Raw genomic sequence first — 23,817 nt, 5'->3', positions numbered from 1 at the left:
TCCCCTGGAGGTGAAATGGCGTAATTGCACTGAAATGCATTTATTAATGGTTATTTCTTTTAGAGGGACTGATGTTCAATGTGAAGTACTGGTGTAAGGTGATGTCACAAGCAAAGTGGATTTAAGTGGCTAGACACTCCTGCTAGGGTGTCTGACGGTATTTACAACTTAATCCTGTGATCATCTGTGATGCCTTTAGGGGCTGTAATTGCAATGCATTTTTAATGATATCCAAATGTGCTGAGTACTGTCATTCTAAAGTGTGCGTAAACATGTAGTCTTGCTGCTGCACTTAGGTGAAAACCCCAGACTGTTAGCCCTTAAGATGTAGAGGTGTATACTTTAGGGTCAGTAGGAGATGCTTGGTCAGGGTCATGTGTCACCAAGGCAGGTGTATCCCTGTTTAATGCTTGTTGAGGTATTGGGAGGGGGACGCCACTGGGATGGTGCCAGTGTGCAGGGCCCTCGCTCCAGGATAGGTTCAACTAATTGCATTGGGGGCAAGATGATGTGCATACATGGTAGTGGTGGTACTAGACCCCACCCCCCCTGCGGGAGGGGTGGAGAGGTTATGCAATGTCACAAAGTAATTCCAACAGCTTATGTATATTTGTAAATTGGTGTATAGTATTGACTGGTGTGTGTGTTTAATAAATGTACTCTTACTTTTATAAAGCTAAGTACAGACTGGACAATCAATTATTGAGTGTTATTTTTGCGCACCTGCAAATGGTGATTACTAGCCCACACCACCTCCCTTGAGTAAGCCTCAGACTGCTCTGCAACGCTACCCTCCGAGAGTCAGGCGCTGCCCTAGGGTGTTTGGTTCCCAGTGAAGGACAAATGTGTCATGTTATTTGTGCAGGCCTCACAGATGCTGCCTCGTTTTCCAACAACGTTGGACTGCCCAGGAACCCTAAAAACAGGGCAAACCCCAGAACTCTGAAGTACAGACAACACAATGAGTCCTAACAAAAGCATATAGCAGCAGTCCATGTATCCATTCTTAAACCATTAAGTTCCAAACATGTAAATAGGAATTCTGCATACTAGCCTTCATATGACGGGAAGGCCTGGGGGTTTAGCCAAGGCTAACTAAGCTACGCAGAGACATGCATAGGACTTTCATTCCAACACGGATCACTGAAGGAAACCATGCTGAATTTGTGTTGAACAAAACTAAATTATGTAATGGTTAAAGAGTAATCTCAATGGACTGCTCTCCATACATCCTTTGCTAGCAATAATAGTGTGCTAAAGCAGCACTGGTCCCTCACTAGTATGAACACAACTGCACACCAAGGACACTCATGCACGACTGCCCACTAAACCAGGGAAAACATGGTTTGAGTAGTGATGCTCTAAAAAGGAGTAGAGACCAATGACACAAACCAAATCAGTGCCTGCTGCTGTCCTGGTTCCAGAAGAAGGGTGGAGTCACAATTCAGTGATTATGAAGAACATTGCAGAAATAAATTCTTCCCATCCCTCTGCGCACATCTGCATGTTCAGGCTCAAACAATCTACTCCAACTTGTAAACAACTCAAAGTGTACCAGTGTACAGAAACAGGGCTGAGAGGGATACCCTTGCTGCCAGAGAAGTCGTTCTAAATAGCGTTCTTGATGCACAAGTTACTTACCTTCGGTAACGATATATCTGTAAGAAACAGTAGTTCGTGTTAGATTCATTACCTTACGTCATCCCTGCGCCAACGACTGACGCAGAGCCGCAGATGACGCTTACCGACGCGCAGGGGTATTGCTACGCAAAACTTTCCGGATCTAGTCTGACGTCTGGGGTTTTCTAAGGTAAGGAATCTAACACTAACCTGTTTCTTTCAGACGCAGTACCCTCCACATCAATAGCCCAACACTATTTCTGTAGTACAACCATGTACCTTTACCATACCCTGATGGATACTGGGACACTAACCTCTATATCATCTTCAAATTGGGGCAGTCTGACTCACTAAGCTCTCCAAAATATTATAAAGTACTCCTCTGACCTAAGCTCCTGTCCTGGTGCAATCATCAGCAGGCGAATTATCCATTGTTCCCACGTTGGTGCCTTCTGCATATCATGCAAAGTAAAATCACTCAATTCTTTCCAAGCTAAAACACAGATCAATTGAATAGAACAGTATTTAAGTATTATACATGATTAAACGTATAGACCTCAGCGCACTTTAATTTTTCTAGTTTGTACTCATGACTAAGCTATTATCAGCCACCAAGAGTTGACGTACCTCATCTTGAAGAGACTCTTCAACTTGCTCATCATAGTCCTCATCTTGCCTCTTAACTATATTAAGAGAAAGGCTTCGAGTTAGAGGTACAGCATTTAGTGAACTAAATTGGAGTGCATTTTAAGATTCTTATGAAAAAGAATAAGGAAAATGCTACTTACCAGTATGCATCTGTTCTTAGCATGTAGGGCTGCCGACATCCATATCTTAGCATAGATCGCCGCCTAGTGTTGGTTCCGGATGATTGCACCTTGTTGTCTTGGAAGAGTCTTCGAAGTATCACGAGATAGGTGACTCCTCCCCTGGACTACAGTGCGCATGGGCATCGTCTTCATCCTCAGATTGTTTTTTGCCATTGTGGCAAAGATGGAGTATAGAAAAGTAAGAGATGACCATGTAAATGTATGTTAAGAAGGAAACCCTGCAGCTGTGACAGGCACTGGGGAGGAGGGTGGGCGATATGAATGTCAGCAGCCCTACATGCCAAGAACAGATGCATACTGGTAAGTAGCATTTTCCGTTCAAGGCATGTGGGCTGCTGAATTCATATCTTAGCATAGACTGTATAGCAGTTTCTCCTCTAGCGGTGGTCGCCTGTACCAGCTGCAGTTGTTTGAAAAAGAGTTTTTAGAACCGCTTGGCCTACAGCAGCTTGTTGCTTAGCTTGCACGTCAACACAGTAGTGTTTCGTGAAAGTGTGTATGGTTGACCATGTAGCCGCCCTACACATGTCTTCTAGGGGAATATTTCCTAGGAAAGCCATGGATGCCCCCATTTTGCGCGTCAAGTGGGCTTTTGGGGGAACTGTTAAAGTGCGCTTTGCCTTTTGATAACATATTTGAATGCATTTAACTATCCATCTGGCTATTCCGGTCTTTGAAATGGGATTACCCTAATGTTGTGGAGAAAAAGCAACAAAAAGTTGCTTTGTTTTTCTGAATGATTTAGTTCTGGCAACGTAATATAGCAGCGCTCTTTTGACATCTGGTGTGCGTAGGGCTCTTTCAGCTACCGACTGCGGGTTTTGAAAGAAAACTGGCAATTCTATGGACGGATTGATGTGGAAAGTGGATATAACCTTTGCATGAATTTAGGGGTAGTACGAAGCACCACCTTATTTTGGTGTATTTGCATGAAGGGTTCCTGAATGGTTAGTGCCTGTAGCTCACTGACTCGCCTGAGGTAGGTAATGACAATTAAAAATGCCACTTTCCATGTTAAGAATTGTAGTTCACATGAGTGGAGTGGTTCGAAAGGAGGCCCCATGAGTCTGGTTAGTACTATGTTTAAGTTCCGGACTGGCAAAGGTGGATGCTTTGGAGGGATAATTCTTTTAAGTCCTTCCATAAAAGCTTTAATAGGTGGTATTCTGAACAGGGACACGTGTTGCCTGTTTTGAAGATATGCTGCTATAGCAGCAAGGTGTAGCCTTATGGAGGAGTATGCTAGATTACATCTTGGAAGATGTAGCAAGTAACAGATTATGTTTTGGATGGAGGCATCTAATGGGTTGATTTGGTTATTGTTACAATAGATTACAAATCTTTTCCATTTAGCTGCGTAGCATGCTCTAGTAGTGTGGTGCCTTGCTTCCTTGATAATATTCATGCAATCTGGAGGCAAGTTAAGGTATCCGAACTAAGACCTCAGGAGCCAGATAGCTAGGTTCATCCGATTGGGATCTGGGTCCCTGATTTCGCCATGGTTCTGTGTAAGCAATTGTGGCGACAGGCGCGGTCTTTGGTGCGGGACTACTGAGAGTTCTAGGAGAGTTGTGTACCATGGCGGTCTTGCCCATGTGAGAGCAACCAGGATCATTGTGAATGACTGTTTTAGTATGCGTGCCACTAAAGGAATCAGTGGGGTCGGCGGAAAAGCGTACGCAAATCTGCCTGACCACTTCATCCATATCGCATTGCCTTGTGACAACGGGTGTGGGAACCGGGCGGCAAAGGACTGGCATTTTGAGTTTTCTTTTGTGGCAAACAGATCTATCTCTGATTGTCCCCATTTTTGGAAGAATGGTTTGAGAACTTGAGGGTGAATCTCCCATTCGTGAATTTGTTGGCTGTGTCGGCTTAGTAGATCTGCGATCTGATTGTCTATTCCTGGGAGGTGTTCTGTCAGGAGAAAGATGTTTTTGGGAATTGCCCACTTACATATGCTCTGTGCTAGGTGAGACAGCTTTGGGGAGTGTGTCCCTCTGTTTTTGGATGTAGTACATGGCTGTCATGTTGTCCGTCCGGATTAACAGCCTTGTTGTACAAGCATTTCTGGAAGGCTTTCATTGCTAGAAATACTGCTAGTAACTAAGTGGTTTATATGCAATGTCTTTTGTTTGACTGTCCAGAGAACTTGGAATGTGTATTGAAGGAGGTGGGCTCCCCAACCGGTCAGTGATGCATCCGCTGTTAATACTACTTGTGGAACTGGCTCTTAGAACAGTCGCCCCTTGGAAAGGTTTTGTGGGTTCCACCACTGCAGAGAGTTGTAAGTGTAACTGTCTAACACTAGGTCTTTTAGTTGTCCTTGAGCTTGGTTCCACTGTTGTGCTAGGCATTCTTGCAATGGACTCATTCGGAGTCGGGTATGTGGGACAATGAATATGCAGGAGGCCATCATGCCTATAAGCTGCATGAGCACTCGAGCTGGCAGGGAGTGTCGTGGTTAAAATCTTTGAATGAGAGACTATATGTCAGGGTGTCAGGCTGAATCAGGGAGTGCCCCAAGGGTCTAGCTTGAGCCCCACCCTTTTTAATCTCTATGTAACACCTATAGCAGAGATTACTGAAAGGTTTGGGGTGCAAGTAGTAACCTATGCAGATGACACCCAACTTGTGGTGTCTCTTGCTCAGTCAGACTGGGTAGCAGCCAATAACTTCTCGATGTGTCTTCAAGCTACACTGGCATGGATGGCCAATAACTGCTTGAAGTTAAATGGCAGCAAGACAGAGGTGCTGGTGGTGGGAAGGGCACCATCTGTGTGGACATCGGCATGGTGGCCGCAGGTGCTGGGGCCTTTACCTTCGCCCAGCAAACAAGTCAGGAATTTGGGTATCTGGTTGGATAGCAAAATTTCCTTTGAGCAACATACTACTCGCGTGACAGGTCAATGCTTCGGTATTCTGAGAAACATGCGGAAATCACTTGATTTACTCCCCACTGCGGCCAGGAAGACCCTGGTCCATGCTCTTGTTACCTCGAGATTGGATTATGGGAACGTCTTGTACCTAGGAGCCAATATTAGATGCATCACGAGGCTCCAGCGTATACAGAATGCGGCTGCCCGCATGATTTTGAAGTTGCCCAAAAGAGCTTCATCTAAGAAAGCCCTGGAATCCCTCCACTGGCTTGAGATTAAAGAACGGGTGCTCTATAAAACCCTGCTGATCAGCCATCGCATCATGCAGGGGAAGGGGCCATCCTATCTTCTGGAACTGTTGAGCCCATATATCCCTGGGCCCGAGTTGAGATCCTCCGGGAAAGGGCTGGTGAAGGTTCCTAGGTTTAGAAGAGCTCGGATGGGTGGGCGCTCCTTCCGAGTACAAGCTGCTCAACACTGGAATAGACTCCCATCCGAAATGCGTTCAGAAACTTCGGAACGCATTTTCCGGAAACAACTGAAAACCTACCTCTTCCCTCCGGTTAGAGAGTGAGGAGGTTAGTATGGGAGAAGCTGGAGGGGATGATTTATCTGACTAACTGGTGCTAGCCACAACATAGCGCGGGGACACACTGGCCTCAGTGTAACCAGGCGCTCTATAAAACTTATTATTATTATTATTTATTATGTTAGCACCTTAGGTGCTGCGCACGACCAACGGCCGACGGCACCACTACCTCTGTAGTGCTGCCGTCGGCCGTTGAACGTTCGAACTGCACCTACGCAATGGAACGTCCAGCACTGGAGCTGGACGTTCCATAGCAGCTAAGGTGTTCGATACCCTGGCTAGATTTGGATATGCTTTCGCCACTGAGGTATCTATTGTTGCTCCCAGATATTGTTGTATGTGGGAGGGTTGCAGATGTGATTTTGGGTAATTTATGGAGAATCCTAGACTGTGTAGAAGCTGGATTGTTGGAGACGTATGGTTTGCACACTGTACGTATGAGTTAGCTTTTATGAGCCAATCGTCCAGGTAGGGGAACACATGGATGTGTTGCCTTCTGAGGTATACTGCTACTACTGCTACGCATTTTGTAAAATCCCTTTGTGCTGTAGTTACCGCGAAGGGAGGAACTTTGAATTGGTAGTGGCGACCCTCTATTGTGAACCTGAGGTATTTCTAGGGAGCTGTATGTATAGGTATGTGAAAGTATGCATCCTTGAGGGCTAACGTAGCGAAGAAGTCGCCTTGTTGGAGTAGCGGGAGTACTTGTTGTAGAGTGATCATATGGAAATGCTCTGAAAGTATATATTGGTTCAGAGGTCTGAGGGACCAGTCTTTTTTGGGAATGAGGAAGTATAGAGAGTATACCCCTGTGCCCTGGTGTTGAAAAGGGACTGGCTCTATGGCTCCCTTTTCTAGCATGGACAGCACTTCTTGTAACAGCGTGATGTGTTCTTTTGACATTGGACGGTGTTTGGGTGGTATGTTGGGTGGAGTAGAAGTGAGTTCCAGGCAGTAACCATACTGGATAATTTGTCTCACCCACCTGTCTGTGGTAATGGCATTCCAGACTGGTAGGAATTGTGTTATTCTGCCTCAGACTGGTGTTTAGTGGTCTGGAGGGAGTGTGAACAAGTCACTGTTTGTTGGTGGCGGAGGCTCTGGTGCCATTACCACGTCCTCTGCCTTTGTTATTATTTCCTCTATAACCTCCTCTGTTGGAGCATTTATTAAAGGTGCCTTGGGTATTTGTTTTAAATGATGAAGAGGCTTGTGATGTGTTGCCTCTGCCTGAGCCTCGAAAGGATGAGCGGCGAAAGGAGCCCCATGACTGTTGGAATTGAAGTGCACCTATAGACTTTGCAGTGTCGGTATCTTTTTTCATCTTTTCTAAGATGGTACCAACTGCTAGGCTGAACAAGAAATCCTGGTTAATGGGTTGATTAAGTATGGTAGACTGTACTTCATTTTTAAAACCTGAGATGCGTAGCCAGGCATGGCGGCGTAGCAACACACTAGTGTTGGCAGACCTATCGGCTGCATCAAGGGCCCATTTTATAGATGAGTTAGTGATGAATTTTCCTTCTTGAATTAGGTCATTAGCTTTTGCCTTATAAGGTTCTGGTAGGTGTTGTAATAATCCCTCCAGTTCATCATAGTGTGCTCTGTCATAGCGTGCTAAAAGAGCTTGTGTATTGGCTATTCTCCAGGTATTTGCTGCCTGAGAGGCCACTCTCTTTCCTGAGGCTTCTAAGATTTTTGACTCCTTGTCAGGAGGAGGGGGAGGGGGCATCACCGGTTTGAGAATTCGCCCTCTTTCTGGCGTTCGAAACAACAAGAGAGTCTAGTGGTAACTGAGACGTGATACAAGAGGGGTCTGTAGGGGCTGGTTTATATTTCTTTTCAATTCTTGGATTGAGGACACGCGCTCTGGCTGGGTCTTTAAAGATGTCTGGTGCGTTCTTAAGTACTCCCTTTAGCATAGGGAGTGTGCGTATACTCTTCTCTGATGTTGGGAAGGTATTAAATAGGAAATCCTCCTCTACCGGGTCAGTGTGCCTGCTTACACCAGGATACTGAGCTGCCCTGTCAACTAGCTGGTTAAAAGCAACCGTGTCGTCAGTAGGGGATGGCTTTGTGGGATATGTGGAGGGATCTGGTATGGGTTGTGCATCATATGGGTCATTAGGGTCATTCTTATCGTCCCATGTGTGATCTTGCGTTCCCTGATCATCAGGGTCTATGAAGTCCTGATGAGGGTCTTCAACCATGTCCTCTCCCTCATCATAATGTGGAGGTGTAGGAGAATATGGAACATAATGCATGTCAGGAGTGAAAGGAGGAGGTGTAAAAAGGTCTAGAAGGGGATGTCCCAAAATCCTTTTTCTTAGAGGGAACAGGAGAAGGAGCCTCATGTCCAGTTTTCTCTTGTTCTTATTGTAGACTGTTAATGTCATGTATCAGGGTCTATATGCAGTCTATTTTGGTCTGGGCTCACTGGATCAGGATGAAAAAAGTTCTTCCACTGTCCGTGGCTTCGGGCGCCGATGTTTTTGGATCGGTCGCTTGCTTGTTTTTCTTTTTGCCTTGAGCTTTTTTCGGCCAGGCGTCTCTTGTCGGCTCGACAGCTGTTTTCGGGTCGACGGCCTTGTTGGACTCGACGACCTTATGTTAGACGGTCTTTTTCGGGTCGACAGCCTTTTTCGGCTCGATGTGTTTTTTCGGGTTGACTGCTTTCTTCGGTTCGACTGCCCTTTTCGGTTGGACGGCCTTTTTCGGGTCGGAGGCAGTGTTCGGATCGACGACCTTTTTGGGTCGACTTCTTTTTTCGACTAGATGACTTTTTTTGGGTTGACGGCCTTTTTTGGATCAACGCCCTTTTTTGGATCTACCATTCTCTTTGGATCGACGCCCTTTTTCTGGTCGACAGTCTTTCGGATCGACGACCTTTCGTGGTTGGCCAGTGTTTTTCGGATCAATGACTTTTACTGTCAGGGCCCGTTTTAGGCTGTGGAACAGTCTTTGAGCCTACGGCCTTTTGGGGAAGAGTCTTGCTCGGTCCCGGGGTACCGGAAGGCTTGGTAATGGTCTTCGGAACCGAGCCGGAAGGCAGGGCTTCTGAAGCTGTTTCGGTCGTGGCTAAGGCCACTTGACGATGCTTTGACCAGAGTCTTGTCTGGAGGTGGAGGCAGGGTAGGGGGCTTTAGTACTCACAGTTTGCCCCGGTGGGAGGCCTTCATCGGAGTCCGACTGGTCTTCTACCGTGACTAGCTCTAGGCCGGAGTCCGCTGCCTCTGGAAGTTCATGTTCGTCGTCGAAAATGTTTTCCGGTTCAGGTGCCTGTCGCTGTATCTCCGGTCGAGCAGCTCTTCGGATAGTTTTCTTCGACCGGAACTGAGCACAAGCTGGACAATCTTCCTCGCTGTGCTCCGGAGACAGGCACTTGTTGCATACTGTATGCTTATCGCTATGTGGAAACTTGGATCGACATTGTGTGCATCTTTTAAACAGGGTTCTTTTCATCGGCGGGAGGCCCACGTGGTGTCGAAAAGGCACAACAGCCCCGTCGACTACCAAAGATGGATGGAAAGAGTTGTCGAAATGAGGTTTTTGTCCTTAGAAATTAGGAAAACTTCGATCCCGAAGTTGGAGTTGTCGAAGTGCATCAGAACCCAATGGCGGAGAAAAACAATCTGAGGAAGGAGAAGATGCCCATGCTCACTGTAGTCCAGGGGAGTAGTCACCTATCTTGTGATACTTCGAAGACTCTTCCAAGACCACAAGGTGCAAACATCCGGACCCAACACTAGGCGGCGATCTATGCCAAGATATGAATTCAGCAGCCCACATGCCCCAAACCCATATTTTAGTAAAGATACAGAACATTTATTTGGGTCTTTAGTTTGAATTCCAACAGTGAAACAAGATGTAAATGGCATACAGAAAAAAAGTCCATTAAAAAAATTAAACGCAAAAATGTTTCAAAGACTTCCCCTGTGGAAAAGTAAATTTTGCCATGTTCTGTGTCCCTACGCGTCCTCCATCATATGTTATGTGAGCATGATTGAATATGCATATGCATTCCCTATGTTCGATTAATGACGCAATGACAGTTGTGTCCATCTCTAGTATGCCAGTTTCCAGTTCTCGTGAATACTACGAATATCAGGCCTATGTAAAGTTACGTTGCCACGTTTCTCAGTGTGCACGTTATTCCATTGTAAAGTCCCCGTTTCTAGGCCTCAAAAGGACCTGGACATCAGATTCAGCTCCTGTCTCCTGAAGCCTCGCTGAGGAGCGATACAGCCCCCACCTGTATCCTCGACCCTTCACTTACTTCCTGCCTCGCAGTGCCCGGTTCAGCCTGGCTCTGCCTCTGAGTCTGCCAAGAGTATGTTATGATTCCAGTTATCAGTTCAGTCCTCCTTCTCTGCATTCCTAAAGCTACTGAACTGCATCAATAGTTTCCGTCATTGTCTAGCCTTTACGTCTCCATGTAAGAGAAATACTGCATTTAATGGTCATTTAATATTCTTCATCACGCACTACATATAGAATAATGCATGCTCCAGTCTTAGAGTCCGTTAGCCTCTCCCCTCCTGACTCTTAGTTCATATCAACATGTTCTCTAAACATCAGATACTAGATACTGCTTAGGTACATGTCGCCCTGACTCTCCAGACTTCAGTCTCTGCTCCTAGCACAGAGTTCGAAGCCCCCAGCTTCTCCTAGTAATAAGTCATTGCCAGCTTGCGCGCACCATCAGGTTAGAGGTCCCGGCTCCTCAGGTAGCCCCCTCCATGGTTTCCGCCCCATTCATGACATATTCTGTTACGTTTGCATCACATGTCTATGTATACGCCCTGTTACACCCATTTTCACCCTTATCTTTCGCGACTGCTACGCATCACGCCTATTGCTCCACCCACTGCTACGCCTATTGCAATGTAATGCTATGTGTTTGCGTTATGTATATATGATCGTGCACTGTTATTAAAGGGTCACCCTCCTTGTCCCGATTCTGCCCCCGGCAGCGCTGCCATCCTATTCCTGTGCAGGTGGTCCTGTTCCTGTCCTTTATGCTGTAATAAACCTGCAAACTCCTACTACCTCGAATCTTGACTCTTATTTATTGAGCTATCTGTTATTCATTTATGCATTCAAAAATAGGGTATTATTTATTTATTTACCACATAATGGCGCCCGAACAGGGACTTGCCCTTTCCCCACGCGCCGGTGAAGCCACGCCGGCCCCCTGACCCTCTGCAGCCGTGACGGAACCATACCGTGCACGTGCAGATATTTCTGCTTCAAGTATCCCTCAGGCCCACGGAGGAGACTGAGGAGGCGGTCCAGCATCCAGACGAGGCGGTGGAGGAACGCGGCGAGTCCCGACCAGAGCCCAAGCCGAGAGTCCAAGGTCCGAGGTATCCGGAGGTCCACCCGTAACTGAAGTCCGAAGTTCGTCGTCCGTCGTCGTAGCAGTCCAGTCCGATCCGAGGCCTTCCGTTCTTGCTGCCCGGTGAGTACCGTCGCTGGGGTAGTATCTAGACAGGATCAATCTAAATTGACTCTGGTCTGTGGGTTGGTGGTACACAGACCCACAAACGAAGTGTTCACCTAGGTGGATACGGGTCTTGATGCGTCCCTTTATGGGACCGGTATGTTCCGTACTGTTTCAGCAGTGCATCCAGTAACTCTAGTCTGTTCCGTTCTCGAGAAATTTTTGTGTTTCTGTTCTCAGTATTCCAGGTAATATTCTGTCCGAACTGTTATGTTATGATGTTGTTCAATGTATTTCCAATGTCGTGGTATGCCTGAATTGTTCTCCCAATTGTTATTGTTCCTCGTCTATTGTATTGTGTTCCGATTCAAGTTTACAATGTCTCTCTTTGAGATTACGTCAGTTAAAAACTAGAAAGGGTTTGTTAGAAGAAGCAGTTCCAGTTCCGCCTAGGGACAGTCCAGGTCATTTTATGTATCAGAAGCATGGCATAAGTGCCATATTATATCTAGATTTATGGGTAGATTATACCAAACAGTTAGAAGAAAAGTATAGATGGCCCGTATCGGGTACATGGGATGCCGAGTGCATCATGAGAGAAGAAGCATTATGGAAAAAGAAAGCCAGACAGTCACAGAAAGATGCCATCGAGTTATGGCGCAAAGAAGCTCATAAAAGAACCGAAAAAGAAATCAGAAAGTCAGAATTAAGTAGAGAATCCTCAGAACGAGCACAAGAAAAAGAACTAATCGAGATAGGTGAACGAGTTAAAACCGAACAGTCAGACAGACAGAGGCATGCTCTTATTAAGGGTATGTATCCTCTTCTTGCCGAGGGCCTGCCAAAAGCGACCCCGGAGGCATCCAGTAACTTTCCGCCACCATTAGTTCCGACTAAGCTACGTCACAAACCGACCGCAGCTGATATTTTCATTTCGTCCTATTTGGACGACACAGTCCCAGAATATGCAAATCCTGTTCGCGCTCCGCCAGTCCCTGTAAATCAGGCACTTCCCGCTCCTCCAGACACCGGAGTACCTGTTACGGTACCCCCGGTCCAGCCCGCCATACAAATCCAGCCTGCATTTCCATTTCCCACTCTGCCAGGACGAAGAGCATCAGTCGATGATTCTAGTTTAGGGGCCGCAGGAGGAGGTACTCCTCAAACCCCGCCGCCACACAAGCGTTTAACGTCAGCCGAATTACATGCACAAGCGTCACAGCGTACGCCCAGACATCAGTCGGTAGCAGAAATAAGAAAAGCCCTTAATGAATGCGGCTATGATCCAGTCCCAGGAGAGGATAATATGGTTTTATATTCATTACGTGTAAGAAGGGTGGCCGAGTATTTAGTCACCCTACCGAATATGAAAGAAGATCTAGACAGAATATATCGTTTCATCCGTACAGGGGATGATCCAGAAAGCATTGGCGAAGTCATGTCTCAAAGAAAAGCTGAAGTCCAGCTCATGCTATTAAAGTTTCTGATTAATTGTCTAATACGAGAACAAGATTATCCGACCAAAGATCAAGCCGAAATGAGAACCCTGACAAAGTGGAGTGATAATATAGCCGAGGGTAAGCACAGAACCATCAGTGCTATGGAAAGTATGTATAAGAAGATTCGTAAAGAAATAATAAGGATACACGAACAACGTAAAGCAGCACAAGTAAGCGAGAAAGAAAGTAACTCTGATACTGAAGAGGTAGACGACGAGAATCCCGACAGAATAGCGTATGTAGGAAAATCTAGATTTCCAGATCGCCATTTACGCCTAGAACACAAGTCTATTTTTCATCATCCAGCACCAGAACAAGGTTCTCTAGAACAAGTATTTCAAGCTACCGATCACATTCTGAAATCACGAATCGGTTACAGCGAGTTAAGTACCATGCATGAACAAGAACTAGTCCGATCAGCAGTCCGATGGATTACTGATTCTACCACTTTTCCAGACGAAATAGTGGCACAAATGTTTCTGAAAATGCCCCCAGCCGAGCAACGACTGGCGGGTATGTATATGATCCAGCACCTCAATACATTGTATGAGGGTCAACATTCTGATCCAGGTCCGTTACACGATGTCCTGAATGAGTTACTCCAGTATAAATGGAAAGGTTTAGGTACCGATTTAATTAGTGTCATTCTAGAACAGCGTCACAAATATAGAACGTTTCTGAACCCGCATTTTGTTCATGTCTCACCCCCAGAAAGTAAACCATTTTACATGGACAGACAGAATCCGTTACGAGAAGTCCACCCAGTTAGAGGAACGGGTGGCGAACTAGAACGAGTGTTTGTTTACACTCCGATTACAAAGATGGAACTCCTAGAGATGAAAAAATTAATTCCCTGTCATGACAAAGATCCAGCAGGGTTCCATAGAGAATTAAAAGACATGCTCCGTATGGGAGAATACACGTATCCAGATATAATTAAAATGTTAAAGGTTCTGTTGCCCGCAGGGGTGTATGAAAAGCTCAAGGAAAAAGAATGGGAGGTGGGAGAGAAAAAGATCGATTGGGCAGTTCTAGAAGCTGAAGACAAGGCACGAGTACCAGGTACCGGCCTTGGAGCGAAATGTAAAGAATTACCAGAATTATTAATACAAGTTTTACCTAGATTATTGACAACTAGAAAGGAAGACTGGGATGCAATCTCATCCTGTAAACAGAAACAAGACGAAGACATTAGTGATTTTTATTCCAGATTTGAGAAATGTTTTAGCATCAACAGTGGCCTCAAGACAAGTAGTGAGTCATACCCTCATCTTTTTGTTACTAAATTAGTCGAGAATTCAAGTCCACCAATTAAAAATCGAGTGTTGAAAGTTGAAAGTACCTGGCAAGCTAATACCCCGTCCCAGATGTTACAGATGCTCCAATACCACCAGAATAGAAGTAGAGAAGAGCAAGAACACGAGAGAAAACGTATGAAAGACACGAAAATGAAAGTACTAGTTGCACAATCTGTTCCTCAAGACAGTCAGAAGAGGGGTCCAAATCAAGCCAGTCATCCTGCAGCTCCCGTTAAAGGAAACTGCAATTATTGCAAACAGCCAGGTCATTTTATAAACGAGTGTGCAGTTCTGAAACACAACATAGCTACCGGTAAGACTAAAGAAAGACCACGTCCGCCTAGACAAGAACAAGTTTCACAGATTCTTCAGTCACAGAATGCACCACAGACAGTTACAGCTCCGCAGCCCATCGCTGCAACACAGCATGTTACACAGCAGATGTACCAGTATGCACAGTCCGAGTATCCAGAGTATCAGTCATATTCATGAAATAGCCTAGAGAGGGAGGTAGGCTTGCCTCTCATCGAGATACCTGTAGATCAAGAAGGTCCCTATGTTCACAGTCAAGTATTAGGGAAAGACAGAAAGTTTTTGATTGATACAGGGGCAAGTAGGACCACAATTAGCCACGCCGAAGTTCCAGGGGCTCCGCTCTCAGGCTCAAGAAATGTTTCCCTTGGATTTTCAGGAAAACCTATCGTAAATGAGATATCAAAGCCAGTTACTCTAGAAGTAGGTCCATTGTCCCGCACTACTGATCTGTTACTTACTAAGTCATGTCCAGAAAATCTGTTAGGCATTAAAACACTGAAAGAATTAGGTGCAGTTATATGCTGTTCCCCAGAGGGAATACGATTGTTCCTACGTGACTTCAAGGGTCACTATGTATTACGAGATTTTGATCCCAGATTGTCCAATGTTCCGCAGCATCTATGGGCGCAAGGTCCAACTGATGTTGGCTTTATGCAAATCACACCCCATCGTGTGACTCTCAAGCCAGGTGTAGTGTTACCACGAATCAGACAGTACAGATTGCCACCTGAGGCTGTAGCAGCCTTATCCAAAATTATTGACGAGCTCATCGCTCAAGGAGTGGTTGTAGAAACTGACTCCAATGTATGCAATTCTCCGATCATTCCAGTCATGAAACGTACTGATCCAAATGCACCCCCAGTATATCGATTAGTGATTGATCTCCGAGAGCTTAATAAATGTATTATTCCCCAGTACCCAGTTGTCCCAGACATCTCTTCCCTATTGACAGCCATTGATTCCGAAGCTTCATTCTTTACTGTCATAGACCTCAAGAATGCATTTTTCAGTGTCCCCATTCATCCAGACAGCCAGTTTCTTTTCGGATTTTGTTTAAATGGAAGGAGCTATATGTTCACACGAGCTCCTCAAGGTTTCACAGAAAGTCCTAGTATTTACAGTCAAGCACTTAAGAGACAACTAGACAACATTCACATGCCAACTGACACTGCCCTGCTCCAGTATGTCGATGATCTACTGATCACAGCCCGTTCTGAACGTGCTTGCGAGCGAGCATCCCTTACAGTCTTGTATTTCCTAGCCGAGATGGGACACAAGGTGTCCCCTTCGAAGCTCCAATTCTGTGTCCAGCAAGTGGTCTACTTAGGACACTTACTGTCCAAGAGGGGTAGGCAGTTGACACCTGACCGTATCCAGTTAATAGCGAGTCTTCCTCAGCCCAAGACCCAGAAGGAGGTACGTGCTTTTATCGGCCTTACTTCTTATTGCAGACAATGGATTCCTCAGTATGCATTTCTAGCCAAGCCACTGATACAGTTAACGACACAGGAGACAGCCGTATCGACTGTCCTCCCTTGGTCATCTGAACATACACTCAGTTTCAATGAGTTAAAGAAAGCCCTATGTCAAGCTCCAGTTCTAGCTACACCGAACTACAGTAAGCCTTTTACACTTTTCGTCACAGAACGTGAAGGTACAGCATTATCTGTTCTCACACAAGATCAAGCAGGACAATACAAGCCATGTGCTTATTTTTCGAGCACATTAGATCCTGTAGCCCAGGCTCTGCCTGCGTGCCTCAAGTCAGTTGCAGCCACAGCACTAGCTATCAGACAAAGTGATTCCATAGTATTAGGACACTCCCTGACAGTACAGGTTCCACACTCCGTGGAAGTTCTTTTAAACCGAACACAGACTCAGCACTTGACAATTGCACGTTTAACAGGTTATGAATTGACACTGTTTCAGCCACACATAGAAATCAGACGCTGCAATATTTTAAATCCTGCTACACTGTTACCGTCAGTTACTTCGAATTCCGCCACACACGATTGTGTGGAAATAGTTAACATCATGACAAAGCCAAGACAAGATTTGACAGATATTCCATTTCCAGATCCAGACCTGACACTTTATGTGGATGGTTCATGTATGAGAACAAGTACAGGAGAACTAGTCGCCGCGTATGCAGTGACTACCGACACCGAAGTTATTGAAACACACCGTATTGACACCCTGTCCGCTCAAGCAGCAGAGCTAGTTGCTCTGACACAAGCCTGCATACACGCCAAGAACCTGAAAGTTAATGTTTACACAGATTCACGCTACGCATTCGGAGTTGTACACGACTTTGGAGAGCTCTGGCAGGAGAGAGGTTTCATGACTTCTCATGGAACCAAGATTCAGCATGGTCTCCTTATTCAGGCTCTGTTAGATGCCATACACTTACCGACATCTATTGCTATCATGAAATGCAAAGCACACACGAAAGTTACTGACATTATTTCCCAGGGTAACGATCTAGCAGATCGCACAGCCAAGCTTACAGCTCAGACACCAGACATTCCAGTAAATAAGACACTGACACACACTCCAGATCCGACTACATGTATGACAGTTAAAGACCCTACTCAAGATGTCATAGATATCCAGTTACATGCTACTCCCGATGAAATCAAGAAATGGTCTGAACAAGGAGGGGTACAGACAGATCAAGGATGGTTAACGAAAGGAAAAGCCACTTGGTTTCTCCCCGACTCTATGGTTCAAGTCATTATCAATACCGCACATAGTCCAGCACATTTAGGAGAAAAAGCTATGTTAGACAGTATCCAGAATATTTGGTTCAACAAGCATTTACGAGCTGCAGCCAAGCAGAAAGTCCGTACCTGTATGATATGTTGTCAGTTTAATCCAGGTAAAAGTGTCCCGGTGGAACAAGGGGGATTCCAACCTCCTGACCACCCTTTTGAAGTCCTCCAGATGGATTATATTCAGATGGAGCGATGTCGAGGTTTCAAGTATGTCCTTGTAGTTGTATGCGCTTTGTCCAGGTGGACAGAAGCATATCCAGTCCCAGATTACACAGCCGCGACCACTGCCAAGCAGTTGGTTCGTGAGTTCTTCCCCCGTTATGGACTCCCTAGGGTCGTATATTCTGATAACGGCCAGCCATTCTCCTCAGAGTTAATGAAGCATGTTTCCCTTTTGTTAGGGTACCAGTGGAAGTTCCATTGTGTACGCCATCCTGAAGCAGCCGGTCTCGTAGAGAGACATAACCAGACTTTGAAAATCCGTATCGCAAAAGTTTGTCAAGAGAAAGGTGTAGACTGGCTAGTAGCTCTGCCAGTTGCTCTGTTCTACATGTGCATGGTCGCACATTCCAGATCAGGTCTGTCCCCGTATGAGGTCGTATTCGGCCGCCCCCCTAACATGTGGGGTACACCCAGACCCCGAAGTATTACCGATGTTTCAAGTAATATGCTGACAGATTACCTAGCTTCCTTGATGTCTGCCCTCAACTCTTGTCGTTCACAGGTTGCCGCCGCATTTCCAGACAATACCGAGGTGGCACCGCATGAAATCGTTCCAGGATCCATGGTCTTGGTTCGCAATTTTGACCGCTCAAGTCCGTTGGAGCCACGCTGGAAGGAGCCCCGACAGGTCCTCCTCGCCACCCGTACAGCCGTGAAGTTGGAGGGTCGCAAAGGCTGGGTGCACCTTTCACATATAAAGAGATTTTATGGACTGAAACCCGTCTCAAAGAACATTTCCCAGGATTTGAAGGATTGCCAAAGTACTATTTTTAAGGACTGTCCCGCAAAGAACAATGATACTGCACCCTCCCCGTTAGAGAAAACACCGCAACAGGAGTATAAGTTGAAACTCCGGTCTAGTAAAATAAGTCAGCCAGTTTGATTGTCTAAGTCCTCCCCTAGGTGAAACGGTTAGACTGTTTCTGACATGTATAAAATAGACCCCCATAGTGAGAGAGTTAGTCAAAACTCAATCCGATGTATCGTTTTTCTATGTTTCGTATTATTTCTCAGTATTATGATTTCCTGCACCAGTTATGCATTTTATCTGTATTTTTCAGTTTCTCATGTAAATAAGTCTGCTAATGCTACAGTAGAACACACGTTTAGTGATCTGCCTCCTCATGAACTCTTACCGCCTCGCTATGCGAAATAATTCTTTCATCCGCATGTTACATTATTCACACCAGACCAGCAATGCCACTAATTGTTGGGTATGTGGTCGACTCCCCCCTTTCCAGACACCGAAGGGAGTTCTGCCACTCTTTCCTTATCCCTTTTCACATAATGGTTCGTGTGGAGCATGGTCCACGTTAACGTCATCCTCAACAGATCTGTCTTTTCTTAACAGTATATGTTTTCCAGACAAGCAAGGTCTTCCCCACAGAACAGGGTTAGATCTAGAAAATGAAGTGTACAATTTAGGTAATTATTCTTCGAATTTCATGGTTGTAGGAGAGTAGGGTCTGCAATCCTATGATCACCCAGATTTTTGCTTTTTGCTGCACTGGTTTACGACTTTCCCTGGCTGTGGGCCTGCTAATCAGACCCACAGCCTAGCTGTTCTCTCTATCCAAATTGTACTCAGGTACTGAATTGGCCCTGGGCCCTCTCCAAGTCTCTGTACCCAGGGCTGAGGTGCACCCAGAAGTCTCCCAGGGGCTGAAGCATGTATTGTGCCACCCCTGGATTGACTAACTAAAACGGACACAACTGGCTGCACGACAGCTGGGGCAAGGTGGTGTAAACACCCTTTGCTTTAGATATAGTATACCTATATCTAACCCTAAAATGGACACACAGATCTCCTATCAGTCACTCCTATGGCAGGCCTTAACAATCCTGAAGGCAGAGTGCTTGGAATCGTGTGAGATGGTGCTCTGGCATGAGCTGAGCCTGTCTGCGGCTTTCGGGATCCATCCCTTAGCCGTTTCCATGATATCGCATACCATATACTCTTAAGTGCATTATAATCCTCGCGGTTATGTGCCAACTCTGGTATCGCTTTATCAAAACATGTCGAGTAAGGTGTCATACGAATTGGAATACTAACCCCTCGCCAATTCTGGCGACGGGGTTAGCATTCCACCCTTCTAGAGGGACACGACATGTATGTAACCCCTAACCCCGGTTAAAGTCAGACAGAGCCTTAGCATCCACAAAATGGATGCTGCCACCGAGACACAAGTCTGCCCTCCTGCTGCTGGGAGTCCTCCCAGAGCAGGAGATAAGGACAAAGGGTTTCCTGCCAGGGGCGGTGCCAGCACCGTCCCAGACAGGGTTTTGTGTATTGTAGGTAGGCAGGGCTTTAGAGGAAGGTGACTGCACGTGGCACCCCGGTGCTCACTGTGCATAGGCTGGCTGGAACCAGTTCCAGGGTCACTCCAGACCCTGTGCTGGGGAAAAGCCCGCCAAGGAAGTGGGTGTAACCACCCCCCTCCTAGTCCCACCCATAGGGCAGGACTTAGTCGCGTGCCAGCCCCCTTTTACAGGATAAAAGTAGAGACTGGCCCCCTTCCAAATCAGATCATCTTTGAATCCTGAAACTACTTTCTGCGAAAGGAACTCAAGACTTCTTCCTAAGATTTCTCCCTTGTGACTAAGGAGTAGTCACCCTGCATCCGCAGGCACCATCTAAAGAACACTGCGGTCTGCTGCAAGTCCTTCCTCCGGAATCCGACTGCCCAGCTCGACGAGAACCGGCTTCCCTGGCACCTCTGACCTCTACCCACCTCTACAGCCCAGCTGAGAACCGTGGGTGCGACGAGACCTCAAGGGACCGGCCATCTGCAAGACTGCACGACTTCTTTCCAGCAAGCCCGCCGAGTGAATTCCTGGTGAGTGCTTTGGGGTCCGAGAAGCCCCCACCCTGAGCAGCTCCAGCACCGAAGAGCAGCCCCCCAGCATCTCCACGATCTGCGTGGGGCCCTTCTGCTTTTTACTGCTCACCGCGTTGTTTGGCTACTAGCCCGCTGGCTTGTGGCCTTCCTGACGACGCCCGACGACATTTCTGCTGCTGGTCTGGTTGCTCCAGACTGGCCCTTGCTTCCCTCCATCGGAGAAGTACCCTGGACCCTCCTGGTCCGCCCAAGACGCCATTTTAGGTCCACCGCGTGGGCCTTGCATTTGCCAAGACTTGTTGCCCAATCCTGGGTCCAGCGACGTCGACAGCAAGAACCTTCGTGGGACAGCTCGCACCTCCATCCTGGTCGCCGACAACGCCTCCTGGTCCGAGAGACTGCAGAGCCCAGCAGCGCCCACTCACCTGACTGCGGTGACTTCGCCCGGTGCCATCCTGGTGCCCACTTAATCACTGGCTAGTGAGTCAAGAACTTGGTCCCCTCTGCTTTCAGGTTTCCTTCTTCCTTGATCCAGGCTTGGATCCATCGAACTTTTCTTCACTGGTCGCCTGCCAGCAACTTCTTCCTTCCAGGCTCCTGGTCCGGCAACGAGATCCCAGACGTCTTTTCAGACCTATGCAGCTGCAGCCCCTGGGCTAGGTAACTTCGGCACTTCGGTGTCCCAGCATAGCCTCACTATCCTAGGGTCAGGATCCACTGTCGTTTTCTTCCTACCAGGTCGGGTTCGCCCGTGAACACTAACTTTGCCTTTACTAGCCTCCATAGACTTTGTCCCGCATCCCGCGTGAGAGTGCACACTCTGCACCCGAGTCCCCTGGGCCTCCTAGTAGTAATCTAACGATTCCCTAGTCCAGTCCTAGCGATTCCAAAGCCTATTAGAACTGTTACTTACCTGCTAGTAATTCGCATTCCACTTTTAAAGTATATGGTTTTTCGTGCCCCTCGGGCATTTGTGTATAACGTGCTAACTTAAGTATTTTCGTAAGAGTTTTGTTGTGTGCCTAGCACCCTGTCCTCATAAAGAGTACAGGGTTGTTGTGATTCTAATAAATACACTGTTTATTTTCATAACACTTGTGTGGTGTCCTTTCACTGGGTGTTCAAGGGGTAATGTGATGGTAAAACAGCTGGCTTAACACGCCCTCTAGAGTCTTAGCCTTAGACTGCTCGTATCCATGCTACTAGGATAGCTGGTCTATAAGGTTGACTTACAACCAATCATCAATAAGGGTTGTTTGGACTGATATATAGTGATCACTAGAATAGTGAACACTGCACATCAGGCCAACTTCTCACATTGGTGAGCAGCGGTTGGGATTTGAGATTGCTGTTGTTTTACCACACATGCCCTAAGAATATCTTGTGAAAGATCACATAAGTACTAAAGGTACATATAACTTAGCTTAGAATACTCTGAGTTCTACTGAACCAGCTGTTGTAGCTCCTAGGGCCTAGCACACCCTAAACTACAACTCTAGCAAGGGATCAGTAGGCAAACATATAGTGTAGGTAAGTGCACCACTTACACCTCACTAGAAAAGCATGTCGACTCAGGGGGACTCTACTGAGACTCCCCTGGTCAGTGTTGACCCTCCACAGGTCACTTCAAGATATGCAGCTCTCAGTTTTCAGGAGATGAGACAAATCTGTGTCTCCAGGAAACTGAAGCAGGGGTCTAACCCCACCACTCCCTTTCTGATAGGTCTCTTAGAGACATATGATGCCAGAAAGCTTTCTCAGTTACATGAGAACATGCCAGCCTTAGAGGGAACCTTTGGGGATCCAGATCTCCACAACACTGATTCAGCAGTTGAGGAGGAGGATCAGGAGGTACTCTCTGGGGATGAGGTAGACAAGGGTATTGAGGTAGTCAGAAGGCTAACTAGGACCAACTTAGACTTACTTGGGCTAGGATCTGGGGGACCCCCAGTACTAACCAGAAGTGGGCCTAACCTTGGAGTTAGGAGAGATAGATCTCTTTCTAGGGACTCCAATAGATCTCTGCACTCTAATGCCTCTTCTCAGGGGAGAAGGAATCCTCCACAGAGGAGAGTTACTTCCCCTCAGAGAAGGGAGCATGAGGCTAGGATGAGACAAGCTGAACTGAGGATTGAAAGGGAAGAAATTGCCCTGGCCAAAGAGAAGCTTGCCCTGGCAAGAGAGCAGCAGATGAGTGGGCTAGCTCCCACTGGTGGCAGCAATCTCCCAAGAGATAGAGAGAAGGGTTTAGATACTAAACACCTGACTAAAATAGTGCCCCCCTTTAAGCAAGGGGATGATATCCAGAAATGGATGGCTGCTCTGGAGAGGGCCTGCACTGTGCAGGGCATTCCCCAGAGTCAGTGGGCAGCTATACTGTGGCTCTCCTTTGATGGTAAAGGTAGAGATAAGCTCCTCACTACAAGAGTGGAGGATGCTAACAATTACCAGGTCCTGAAGAATACACTGGTTGATGGGTTTGGTTTAACCACTGAGCAGTACAGGTTGCTGTTCAGAGACACCCAGAAAACTCAGTCTCAGGACTGGTCTGATTTTGTGGATTGTGCCACTAAGGCTTTGGAGGGCTGGTTGCTGGGTAGCAAGGTTACAGATTACACAGGATTGTATAATCTAATGATGAGAGAACAAATTTTGAACAATTGTCAGAACCAGTTGCTGCACCAGCACCTTGTTGATTCAGATCTGACCTCTCCCCAAGAATTGGGAAAGAAGGCAGACAAATGGGTCAGGACAAGGATCAAGCAGAACCAGAACCAGAACCAGGGTGGTCAGAAGAAAGCAGACCAGAAGGGTAATGTTAAGAATGAGCAAAATGACCAGAAGTCTTCACCAGGTCCCCAACAAACCAAAGAGGGTGGGGGTCAGGCTTCCCAGAAGAAGAAGACTCAAGAAGGCCAGTCAAAAAGGTGGTGCCAGTACTGCAAAAGTAAATCTCACTGGTTTAGTGAGTGCACCAAAAGAGGAGGACAAACTCCTGCCACTACAGCTCCTAAAGCAACTGCACCCCCTAGTACAGTCAGTAGTGGTAGTGTCACTCCCAAGGCATTAGTTGGGTTAACCTTGGGTACTGAGGGGTCTGACAACTTAGTTGGCACACTCACTCAGGCTGTCCTTGTCTGTACAGGGGATATGGATATGTCCCCTGAAATAAGTCCCAATACTTTGGGCAAATACAGGCAGACACCTTTGATTAATGGCAAAATGGCTCAGGCCTATAGGGACACTTGTGCCAGTGTCACCATGGTGACACCTAACTTTGTGGACCCTGGACAGATCATGCCAGGTACTGATTTCCTGGTGACCAATGCCAGCAATGTCACTACTAGTCATAGTGTGGCAATTGTGGCTTTCTCCTGGGGTGGAGTGAAGGGACAAAAGAAAGTTGTAGTCAGTTCAGACCTCCCAGTTGATTGTTTGTTGGGCAATGATTTGGAGTCATCACAATGGTCAGAAGTGGAGCAGAGGACTCACATGGAGATGTTAGGCT

At 46.7% G+C, this 23,817-nt stretch overlaps 1 protein-coding gene across 1 annotated transcript in view; it reads right to left on the bottom strand.

Moving 5' to 3' along the window:
* IPO5 (importin 5) overlaps window positions 1–23,817 on the bottom strand; it is a 446,703-nt gene that overhangs the window by 141,622 nt on the left and 281,264 nt on the right. The window contains exon 21 of the mRNA XM_078657510.1: window positions 2,248–2,303. Coding sequence (XP_078513636.1) covers window positions 2,248–2,303 — 56 coding nt within the window. The remainder of the gene's footprint in view (window positions 1–2,247; window positions 2,304–23,817) is intronic.

The sequence above is a fragment of the Lissotriton helveticus genome, chromosome 8 (assembly GCF_964261635.1).
Source record: "Lissotriton helveticus chromosome 8, aLisHel1.1, whole genome shotgun sequence".
In the NCBI taxonomy this organism is placed as follows: domain Eukaryota; kingdom Metazoa; phylum Chordata; class Amphibia; order Caudata; family Salamandridae; genus Lissotriton; species Lissotriton helveticus.
This window is presented reverse-complemented; position numbering and strand designations above follow the sequence as displayed.